Source organism: Gobio gobio, assembly GCF_949357685.1.
Source record: "Gobio gobio genome assembly, chromosome: 19".
In the NCBI taxonomy this organism is placed as follows: domain Eukaryota; kingdom Metazoa; phylum Chordata; class Actinopteri; order Cypriniformes; family Gobionidae; genus Gobio; species Gobio gobio.
In genome coordinates, this window is record NC_137112.1 from 29,403,813 (window position 1) to 29,415,347 (window position 11,535).

The 11,535-nt window shown below is 41.4% G+C and overlaps 3 protein-coding genes across 8 annotated transcripts in view; 2 read left to right on the plus strand and 1 right to left on the minus strand.

Annotated features, from left to right (window-relative positions):
* Positions 1 to 2,302, plus strand: part of magi1b (membrane associated guanylate kinase, WW and PDZ domain containing 1b) — a 158,041-nt gene extending 155,739 nt beyond the window's left edge. For 5 of the 6 annotated variants that reach the window (XM_079845220.1, XM_079845221.1, XM_079845222.1 and 2 more), the window contains one exon: positions 851 to 2,302. In XM_079845220.1, the coding sequence (XP_079701346.1) occupies positions 851 to 1,039 (189 nt within the window). In that variant the 3' untranslated portion in view covers positions 1,040 to 2,302. The remainder of the gene's footprint in view (positions 1 to 850) is intronic. The other variant, XM_079845223.1, reaches the window with a different exon arrangement.
* Positions 2,303 to 2,399: 97 nt separating this feature from the next.
* Positions 2,400 to 6,886, plus strand: LOC307143121 (uncharacterized protein; the record flags this gene model as incomplete). The annotated part of the gene is made up of 3 exons (XM_079844426.1): positions 2,400 to 2,477; positions 2,650 to 2,800; positions 5,052 to 6,886. The coding sequence occupies 3 exons, from the start codon at positions 2,400 to 2,402 to the stop codon at positions 6,215 to 6,217; spliced, it is 1,395 nt and encodes a 464-aa protein (XP_079700552.1). The 3' UTR covers positions 6,218 to 6,886.
* A 1,714-nt stretch (positions 6,887 to 8,600) lies between these two features.
* On the minus strand, positions 8,601 to 11,321 carry rhol (rhodopsin, like). Its single transcript, XM_079844212.1, has one exon. It carries the CDS (start codon positions 11,273 to 11,275, stop codon positions 10,208 to 10,210), a length of 1,068 nt encoding a protein of 355 aa, XP_079700338.1. The 5' UTR covers positions 11,276 to 11,321; the 3' UTR covers positions 8,601 to 10,207.
* Between the last annotated feature and the right edge of the window lie 214 nt (positions 11,322 to 11,535).

An 11,535-nucleotide genomic window follows, 5' to 3' on the forward strand; every position in this document is an offset into this window, starting at 1 on the left:
TTTTCATGCATTGGTATTATTACATTAATTATATTATTATAGTATAATAATTTATTACTTATTGCTGACGTTTGATTGGATTCAATGCTTTTCTCACCAACAAAATATAAGATATATATATATAAGCACTTCCTCCTTTATTTTTTAAAAGTTGGTAATTTAATTTTAATTTAATTGTATGTATTATTAACCTTTTTAACTGATAGATGAATTTTCTGCTGAAGTATGATTGGACAATACCTTTGATGCATTTAATTTAATTTAATGTACTATTGCTTCCACAGAACTATTGCTAACACCCACCACACACACACACACACACACACACACACATCAAATCCTGTTGTATCTGTATAACACATTGTCCGTCTCAGGACTAGTCTTGCATCAGACTAGCATATTTAATTTCGATCCTTATATTTCTATATTCAAAGATCAAGAGAAGTCATCTTAGAAGTGATGCGAAGATTTGGATTTTTAAAATTAGGCTAAATGAGTAATAGAGAAATCAACTGTCCATTAGCATCAATGCTAACACATGAATCGCACAGCCGCTGTTCTAAGCTCTGCAAGTTAGATGAGAGGATAGCAACTCATAGCGACTCTGTGAAGCGTAGCGAGTTGTCAGCCGAAGACCCATTTATGTGGAAATGGTATTCCCTTGATGGTAAGCTCTGACAGATAACCAGAGGCAGAGAGGGAAAATAGAACAAAGGAAATTCTACCTTCCTCTTCATCTTTAGCTTTCCCTATGCATGATGATGTTTACTGGATGTCACCGCTAAATATAGGTACCATTGCCTTATTTTTATTCTCTCTACACCCTCTCTCCCGCTCTGTATCTCTGTAGGTTGGAGATGAGATCCTGGAGATCAATGGGGAGAGCACCAAGGGCATGAAGCACGCCCGTGCCATTGAACTGATCAAAAACGGTGGCCGAAAAGTCCACCTGGTCCTAAGGAGGGGGGACGGCTCGGTGCCAGAATATGGTGGGTCAATCTACGAGAACATCCCCTTCTCCCCTGTCTTCACACCTTGAGGAGTCCCCCCCCCCCCCACGGGGGTCGACAACACAACCCACCTCTTCTTTTCTGCGCACTGGTCCTCTCCTCTGACCTCCTCCTGGGTGATGGGCCTTCCTCTTGCTGCTGTTGCCCCCCTTGCCTCTGTGCACTGGGCTACCCTAGGGGACTATGGGATATGTGGCTTTTGGGTGGTGGTTGTGGCACATGCTTTCCGTAATACTTCACAAGAATAAAAACAAACAAAAAAAGCAAAGCGAGGAGGCAGAAATATTAACGTTTCTAAAACTGGATATACGTTTATTGTTTTTCAAAGAGAAAAAAATATGATAAACTCCATCATGCCCTCCATTGAGGTGGCATGACCATGTCAGTGAGTTGTAACATATTTATGATATTTATTGAAGGTGAATGTAAGCTACTGAGAAGGGTCTTTAAAGAGACTCCATGACTACAAACGCATTCTGGTATCATTAGCCGTTTCGGTGAAAACTCACAATACTGTACACATATTCACCGATTTTTTTTGCACGTTGTTCATGTCAACTGCTTCTTTGCAAACGTTGCAGATGGTTCTTAAACTCCACATTCCATTATCGATTTCTTTTGTTGTTTTTTGTATCTAACGGATTGTTTTCGGACGTTACATCATTTCATTTACAGACAGAAAGCAACTCACTTATTGAGCATAATGTCAGTGCCGCATGATGTCAGTGAATATCTAAATGTGTTTTTTTTCTTGTCAATTTCCATAATATTTATGGAAAATTCATGTACTAATTTGCCACAGTTATTTTTTATGCTTTTGTTTTCGGTCTTGGCCATTTAAAGATGCTCATTCATGTATTTTGTCGAGTTCAGAATGTGATATAATGTGTCCTTTCCTGCACCAACATGATATCTCTGTGAGGTTGTATATTTTTATACCATTTTGTACTTGTTTTTCTCATTTTTCTCTTCCATGTCTCACCACTTTTGTTTTCTTTCTGTTTGCAATGTAAACTGCTTCATATGGTGTGTGTGTGTTTGTGCACATAAGCTTGTTACGGCATCCACATCTCACTGTCTTTGGGTTGATTTGCAGCTGGGCGAGGATGTGTGTGTGTGTGTGTGTGTGTGTGTGCGCGTGTGTTTGCGTGTACGTGTGCGCGTTCGGTTCCGGCTCTCTCTGTTACTGTTGATTTTTCACTCAAGGGTGGGGGCGTTTTATGGACAATCTCTATCTTTGACTAATTGATAAAATAAACACTGTTTCCATTGCAAAAGAGCATAACTCTCTCACGACTGTTGTTTCAGGGATCTAAATACTCTGCTTCTCTCTCTTCTTTTTTATCTACTCTTTTCTGTTGTTCTGGGCTCTTCCTTCCACCCATAGCGATGGTTGCTCCCCAAGTCGCTGCTTGTATGAGATCTGAAAAGACAGGAGAGCCTGCTTTCTACCAAAATCAGACCACGGTTTGTAGATCCCGTGTTCCGTCTCATCACATCTCTGGCAGTTTTCTGTGCTGTGGCTTCCACTCAACTGTACTGTCCCTTGCAAGTTCATTTACACAAGAATGCATTGCCAGTGCTGTGGCCATTCCTGACATTGTGACCTGAATGAGTGGGTTCATTCTTGCATTTAAAGTTTGCTGACATCCCCACAGACAAAATGAAAACCTCATCAATGAATGCATTTTTTAATTTTTATTACTGGGTGTTTTTCTTTTGGTTTTTTTGTCATGCGTTTCTTTTTTTTTTCGACGTTTGCCACCCACCAAAGCCATTACCCGGTACAGGTAAATTGTCTTTGACTCTTTGGATCCTTGTCTATCTTAGGCATGTAGAAAATATGTAGCTCGAAAGTGCTTCTACGTGTAGAATCTTAGTTTTGAACTGCTTCAGAAAAGAGTCGTGGGAACAAAAATGTTTGCCTGCAAGTTTTGCCTCAGGTTTGTTACATCTTTTTTTCTAATCATATGGACATGTCGATCACAAACCAGTTAATTATGTTTGGTGTTAAATAATTCGAAATCAATTTGAACAGAAGGAGCAAATGCATGAGTTTGTGTCAGATGAGTATCATCATCATCTGCATCAACACTAAAATTTTCTTAATTCTTGCTTTCAGAGTAGAAACAGAATCATCAAGTACGTTAACATGCGCCAGCGTCCGAGTATACATGGCAACGCGTAATCAAATGCTTTGAAAAAAACACATCACTTCTGTCCCAATTGTAGTAACCACTTGTAGATTAATATGTACTCATGCCGTGCACAGCTGAGCCATAATCGCATTATTTCGGTTTGTTAGATCGACTTCACAAAGTTACACTACTACTGTTTCAGTTGGACAAAAAAAGACTGGAATACACTACAAAACTTTTAAAATCTGAACAGATTTTTATACACCAGGCATCATTGTCTTGCCAACAGTTAAAATGGTTACAGAGATAAACTAGACATCATACATTACTTCACACTACCTTTCTTGTCATTCCAAACACAACAGATCCATGCAGATGCATTGCAAATGAAAACAGAATGTGTTTTAAAGGGGTCATGAACTGGCTTTTAAAAAATTTGTATACTGTTGTCTGAGGTCAACTTATTGCGTTCGCGTGGTTTTTACATTCAAAAACATCATAATGAATAAGTAATAGGCTATTTTCTGCCCTGGTTTTGAGGCTCTCTCGAGACACGCACAGTTTTGATGGGCGTGCCACACTGAAGACTTGGACGTAAACGCCCACAGTTAGGATTGGATAAGATTTGCATATTTAATGAGCTTCTGCTCCCTGTCAGTGAAAGCGTGTGGCAAACGGCAACCGGAATTAATCACCCAGCCAACATCCAGGGCTCGCAAAATGTTTTTATCAAACAAACACAATAATTCATTTCTCATCCACCAGCGATTGATTGGAATGTTATTTTTTTATTAACGTTACTTGGCCCGCCCGATCGATGAATATAACCACGAACCGTACACATGCACGTGCCCTTCAAATATCGATATATTGACAGCGTGCCAAGGAATGTTCTGTTAGACACGTACACATAATCCATAGATATCCAACGATCTGTAACAATGCAATACTATCACATATAAAAAAAAATGTTTTACTCACATAAGTGTGTTGCTTCATTCGTTCATGTAATCTCATCCTGTCTGCAAATCCAGTCTCTTGTTTACAAACGAATCCGTGGTTAAATGAACATACGTGCAAAGCTTTCCCCACATGAGCTGGATATTCATTAAAAATAAAGTTCATAATATTGGAATCCGAATGCTTAAAAATCTGAATCCGAAAAGCTTGTGTGGTAGGTTTACTGCTTAAAAATTTTATGCTGTTTAGCTCTATGCTGCTCTTAGCTGTCATGTTAGTGGCACGAGTCGGTGGGCGGGGCTACAGAATCAGGCGTTGTTCTTCTTCTGTTGAGGCGGTGCTTCCCTACACTCTCACGTCATAGCCGGGCACATTCTGAAATCGATCGTTTGCTGGGCCTGGTGTCAATAAATGCTTTTCTTTGACTAACAAGGAAGTTTTCAGTTCTGAAACTTACAGAATATTCTTATATTACCATGACCTTTTATATATCAAAAGCTCAAGGGAAAGTTGATTTCTCAATTCATGACCCCTTTTAAAATCGGATCAAAATATCAAATTCTGTATATTTGATTTCCTCTGACTGGAATTAATCATAGTCTGAAGCTAGAAAATCAGACTCTGTGCCCTTCATACACTTCATGACTTTCTGTGAAATCTGTAAAGTCAGACTCTGACTTTCGGCCACAAGCATTGCCTCCAGACTGCAAATATGGGCAAAAGTCATGTAGTGAATTCCAGCCTTGAACTGAAATCAAAGTTTTAAAGTGCATGTAAACGTACTTGATGGTATAATCTAGTCATGGTAACGGCCAAACCAATATCAGCTTTTCATGGAAATATTGTAAGGATAAAGACACCTTCACAATCCATCACATAACATGATACTTGTTCAGGCACTAAATGATAACCGATTTCACCCATAATTACTCATATCTTACAGACGGCATCATCGACGGCAACGGCCTCAGCGCCGGTGCACAAACTGTTTCGGAAGTGAACGCAGCTCCTCCCGAAAGTCGGCCCCACCTACCATCGGAGTCCAGCTATCCACCAGACCTTCACAAATCATCACGTAATGACGACAGGAGGGGGCGGGAGTCGGGCCAACGGGAGCACGGCCACCGGTCAAATCAGCGTCACAACAACCACAGACACCGCTCCCCCGAAAAGAAAAGCAGGAGCAAGGGTCACGGAAAGGACAGCGGAACTTCAAAGCCTCACAAGAGGAAGGGAGACAAGAAGAGGTCCAGCACGGATGACTCACATCATCACCACCACCACCAAAGCCACAACCAGAACCACCATCACCACCGGAGGCACCGCTCCCCAGACAGGCGCAGAGCTCGGAGCGCCGAGAACACCTTGGATAGTAGATACAACCAGAGACAGGGCCGCTCACCGGATAGACGGCATCAACGCCACTCTTCCCCTCGAAGACACAGTTCACCCCAGCGTTCACCCCACCGATCTGGTTATCGCCCCAGTTCTCCTTACTGCCGTAGATCTCCCCACCGCTCCCCTCAACGCCCCAGATACCAGTCTCCCTCAAGACGCCCTATGGCTTCTTCAGATAAACCCTACAACGATGAGTTCGACCGGGGGCTGGATGTGACCTTAAAGGAACCTCCTCCTCCCAAGCCTCCATCCCGCTCCGAGAGCATTCCACTTTTGGCGACATCCCTGGACCGGCTCAGTCTGGATAACACCCTACGGAGAGAGCCACCCAGCTACCTTGAATCCTATCGCGATTCGACCCTTCTCCGTGGGGCTTCTCGTGACAGCACCTTTCCCCGCGTTCGGACGCCCGACTCGGTTTCAGCCTTCCGGAACTACAATTCTTTATTGAGGGGACGCTCCCCTGTGAGAAGTGGGGGCGGACAGGATGGATACCGTAGAGTCGAGTCTCCGGTTTCCTACCGGACGAGGAGTCTAAGTCGAGACCTGTCTCCCATCGGAGGGTACCGCGATGAGGAGGAAGAGGAGGTCGGATCCCAGCTGAGTGGGTATTATAGCACGCTCAGATCCAATTACAGTAGAGCGAACAACAACGTGCCCGAGCCGAAGAGGAAGGCCTACAAAGAGAGCTCCAAAGACCTCAGCATCTGATGGGTCAACCAGGAAGGACACCATACCCAGAGCCCACTGTCCACACGAGCCTTCATCCAAGGACTGCGCAGACCCTGGATACTAAATTATTGATTTGAAAACTGGTGTTTTCTCATGGTTGAACATCTTTACAACTCTCAACAGCAGAAGAATGATTTCTTTTCTTTTCATCGAAGTGTCATTTTGGTTTCTTTTATGACCCTTTTTATAAATCTGCTAGCAGTTCTACAGAGTTTGACAACTATGTATAAAGAAAACGATTATGTGCCTAACAGTACCATTCTTGGTGTTTTCTTTTCTTTTCTTTTGTTTTTCTTTTGTTTTCTTTTCTTTTACAAAGGACAGCCTTTTGGACTACTGTCCGATTATGAAACCTTCTGTTACAGAGAGCCCTCTCATGCACCGAGCAGCTCAGTCAATGTGGTGCTCAGACATATACTGTGCATGTCTTTACACTTTCAATGTCTTTTCTCTCTTTTGTTTTCTTTCTCTTCCCCAGTGCCACTGTTTTTTAGACATTTGACCAGAGTATAGCACAAGCCTGCATTCGTTTGTATATTTTTGACAGTTTGCAGTATGTGTACATTCAGAGGTGATCATTTTAAAAGAATGAAGGGATAATGAAAATAAAAACTATGATGATAATGTTCAAAAATAAAAACAGTATATATACACATTTTGATGGTCTTTCTTATAATTCTCAAGCTCGCAATGAGGAAATAGGCTAGTTAGCCGGTCGAGCCGAGGAGAACTTGGACTGTGAAGTTTATTCAAGATGGATGCGTGTGGGAGGTAGAGATGGCGTTTAAATGCACTGGCTTCTTTAGCACTTTGCCAACATGTCTGGAAAATAAAGAGGAGGAGAGAACAAAGACTTCTTTATCTTCTTGGCAGTTCAAAAGGTGAAGGAAAAGAGATTCAATACACTACCCACGGAGTCGACAGATTTTTAAAAATCCAGCGAGAACAACTCCTCTCGGGTTATCAGATGAATAAGAGACTGAGCCTTCCTCTCTGGCTTAAAGAGAATGGTGTGCGTGCATAAAAAGAGAGAGGCGCATCAGGTGTACTTTGTTCTCTGCTACAGCTCTGGTAGGGATAGGGCGGCCAGGGATCAGAGGGAATTAGTAGCCTATGTCCTCACTAACGTAACTTTACAGAATGATAATAAACATTAAAGTCTTTTTATTCAACTCTCAGCTAATTTAGGTTTGCTCAACGTCTTAAAGGGGCTTAAAACTGTTTAGTTAATGCCGCCACAGTTTGGTCTATAGCTAAAAATTCAAGGTAGAAATCTTGAAAAAATGACTCTGCAGAAGAACAATGTGTGATTGAGTTCTCTAATATTTGGCACAAGACAAAAGTCCCTGAAATGACATAGTGTTAGTTGAGCTACCTGGTGTGAATGGCAGTTATTTTGACCTCATTTTAGTCCCACTGCTGCACCCAAGAATAGAAGGCCTACATTTTGGAGAATGAAAAAAGAATCGGAGTGACGTAAGCTACGGACACTGCAAAGTATGCTGACTTCCCAACATCTAGATCCAAGCAAAGAAATCTGTCTGTCTGTCTGTCTGTCTGTCTGTCTGTCTTAACTATAGTTCTTGTGTTTTATCTACCCATCTATCCATCCTAGCATGTGTGCTCTTCTCTACTGTTTATGCAGGTTTGAATTTGTATTCTGTTGTACATCAGGGGGAGGGTAGGAGGTTTCTGGGTTGCTATAGTTACCTCAAGGTCATTTTTACAGAGGTTCATATAGGCATTTGTTTCCAGAGAGCATGGCTCAAAAACCATAAAACGCAGATAAAAAATAATGATCATGGAAACATTGATTGGACTTTAAATGTTTAATTTTCCGTGCTCACATACAGAAAATGCATTTGTTTACAGTTGACTTTTGCAGTCAATGTCATTGCGTCAATGGTGCCTTGATCATTGTAAGTAAAAGACATGTCTAGGTTTTGCCATGAACTGTTCGATATTTTGTACATACAGATTTCAGTACATACAGTAAATGACATCGTGTTATACATTTTAATATAATATATATACATTATATATTAATAACAAATAATATAACTTTTGATCAATTCAATGCAACCTTGCTAAATAAAAGTATTAATTTCCTTAAAAACAAACAACATTTTTTTTTTTACTGACCTCAAATATAGAGTACAACAGGACTAAAGGCACAGCTTAAGAAAAAATGTGCTTTCCACTACTCCCATAGTGTGTGACTGCCCCACACAGGGTAAAAGGATCACATTAGTTATACAATTTTTTTAGCTAAAATAATGTTTTTAATAATGGCTAAGTTAATACTTGTTCAAAATAATCACTTTAGCAAAGATTGAACTAGTGTTTTGTTAATTTTGATAAATATGCTGATTAAAATATGTTAATATAAAAATATATTTTAAAAATACATCAAATCATTTTAAAAAGTAAATATTCTGAAACCACTGAATGGATCCAATAACTTATAGATTTACAGTAGTAACAATAAATCGTATTTTATTATATGAAATGATTAATATCATATTTTTAAATATGATGGTTTCATTATAAATATTTGTTTCTGATTATTTCTAAGGTGGACACGCTACTTAATATTTGATATTTAACATCTGAATCTAACCATGTCATGTCAACAAATGGAAAAGTCAGCTAACTATTTATTATCATATTAGTTACTGTGCCTTTCGCCCCAACAGTTGCACTTTTTACCCCAAATAAATACCATACTTTTACATATTCTTCCGTTATTAACTGAAAATCATTAAAGGGGGGGTGAAATGCTGTTTCCTGCATACTGAGCTTTTTACACTGTTAAAGACCTGGATTCCCTAAACATGGACAAAGTAAAAAAAATGTTTTAAAAAAGTTAGACGTTTGATGGAGTATTTCCCTGCCAGAAATACTCCTTCCGGTTTCTCATAAGTTTCTGAACGTTTTTTTTCGAGTATGGGTATATGTGACGTCAGATGGGGCGGAATGTCCTTGTACGGGCTGTACAAGGACATGGGGGATGCTAATGCTGAAAGATGGAGCAATCCCCGCGATTAAGGTTCACGGTTGTGTGTTGGTAGCAGGCGGTGAGTAAAACTGCTTCAAATGTCTTTGATTTCTTAGCTATCGATTCCATTGTTTTTCTATGTAAACATGCATAGCTCAGCAATAGCTGCGCGCTTGTCATTCTTTAGCTCTGCCCGAACGATACGCCCCCAGCCGTTTGGCTTTTTTCGGAAAGACTCGGTACTGCGTATCTTTCTTTTAAATATATAATAAAACGAAAGACTTTTCGGAGATATGAAAGATGCAATACTACTCTATAGGTACTCATGAGACTGAAAATTAGTGTTTCATCCCCCCCTTTAGGACGACCTTTGTCTCAAAAAAATTCTATAATTTTAGCGATTCTCATTTGCTACTTAAATCTTCAACATTAAAAAAAAAAAATGTTCGATCAAATTAGCACATTATCAACTTTGCGCCGCTGCCCGCTATCATATCAAGGCTCAGCCAAATTTCCACGTGCATCTTGAAAAGCCGAAGTGCTACGACAAGTTTTTGTGCTATCTAGTGGTTTAGAGGAAAATAAAATCAAAGGAGCCTTTAGCCCTGTTGTACTCTATATAAAATCCCAATTAAGAATATAATGTATAAAATCAGGATTTGAACCCAGGTTCTCTTGCACACTAGGAGTTGGAAGAAGAAATAGGCCTACTATAGTTGCGTGACGCCCCTGAATTCACATAAAGTGCTGTTTTTCTCACGCTATAATAATAGTGATTGCACATATTATAATTTTTTATCTAAAATCGTTTTATCCCATTCACAGTCTGAGCTGCATTGAAACGCCTGTGTACTGCGATATTAGCAAACAACTCCGTTTCAGAGTTTTCCATATGTCCGTACAGCGAAGTAGCTGTCATAGGTTGCAGGCAGTCGAATTGTGTATTCCGCAAATAACCTTGAGCATGACCCTCAGGCAGAAGACGCAGAGCTGGAGGAGACAGATGAGGTCTCTGTCTTGGTTTTTGAGGTGGAACTGTCTTCCTCCTCGTCCTGGAAGGGATCCTTTCCACAGAACACAATTAACATCACGGAGTGACGGAACTGCTTATTCATGAAGATGTAAATGAGCGGGTTGTAGAGCGCTGAGCTCTTGGCAAAGAATGCCGGGACGGTCATGAAAATGGGGCTGAACTGACTCCCCTGGTGGGTGAAGATATACCAGGCGACGCTGGCGTAGGGGAGCCAACATATTAGGAAAGCGATGAGCATGAGGATTACCATTCGGGTAACTTCTCTCTCGGCCCTCTGGGTAGTCTCAGATTCTTGCTGCTGGGCGGCTGCTACCTTGACAGTGCAGAGCAGACGGCCGTAGCAGAAAGAAATGATGGTGAGGGGGATTGAGAAGTGCACAACGAACATGTAGATAACAAAAGACTCGTTTTCAGTCTCAGGATTCAACGTGTAATAATCCACTCCACACGAACACTGCAAGCCCTCGGGAATGTAGCGGGACCATCCGATTAGAGGCGGTATGGCACACGAACAGGCCATTGTCCAGGAAAAGGCAACACCGAAGGTGGCGTGGAGTTGCGAGAAGCGAAACTTGGAGAAGGGCTTGCAGACGACCACCCATCTCTCGACGGCTAAAACGACCAGAGACCAGAGTGCAATCTCACCGCCGAGCGTAGCGAAGAGGCCCTCCATGTTGCAGCCAGCACGTCCTAGGACAAAATATCCATGTAAAGAGGTGTAGAAGGTGGTCGTGAATCCACCAAACACCATAAAGAGGTCAGCCACCGCTAAGTTCAGAAGGATGTAGTTCAGCGGGGTCCGAAGCTTCGTGTTTTCAATGGTCACATACAGCGTGAGGCCATTGACAGGGGTGCAGGTGACGATGAGGAAGAACATGTATGCTGCGACACAATAAAATGCCAACGGCGATGCCAGGTAGAATTGCGGGTACTCGTAAGGGCTGCGCACCACGCCAGTCACATTGGACATGGGAACGTAAAAGTCCGGTCCCTCCGTGCCGTTCATGATCGCTGGTTTGTTTCTCCACCCCTCGCTGTAGGTTCGTTTTGTCTGGGAAATTGAGCACACTCCGGTTAGGTGCCTTTATAGGACAGATTATAGATTAGCATATTTGACTGCTCAGCAGAATATGGTTTAGACAATGCTTATGATAATCTCTGCCAACACTGACACACTTGCACTACACTCATGGTGTGATCAGGTTATGTGGATTTAATCTGTCTACATCAATTGGGGTAAACAGATCAGTTGGTGCGTAGAGAAAT

What these genes read in the sequence shown, in the direction of transcription:
- rhol (XM_079844212.1), bottom strand. Translation starts at nt 11,275, where the DNA reads ATGAACGGCACGGAGGGACCGGACTTTTACGTTCCCATGTCCAATGTG.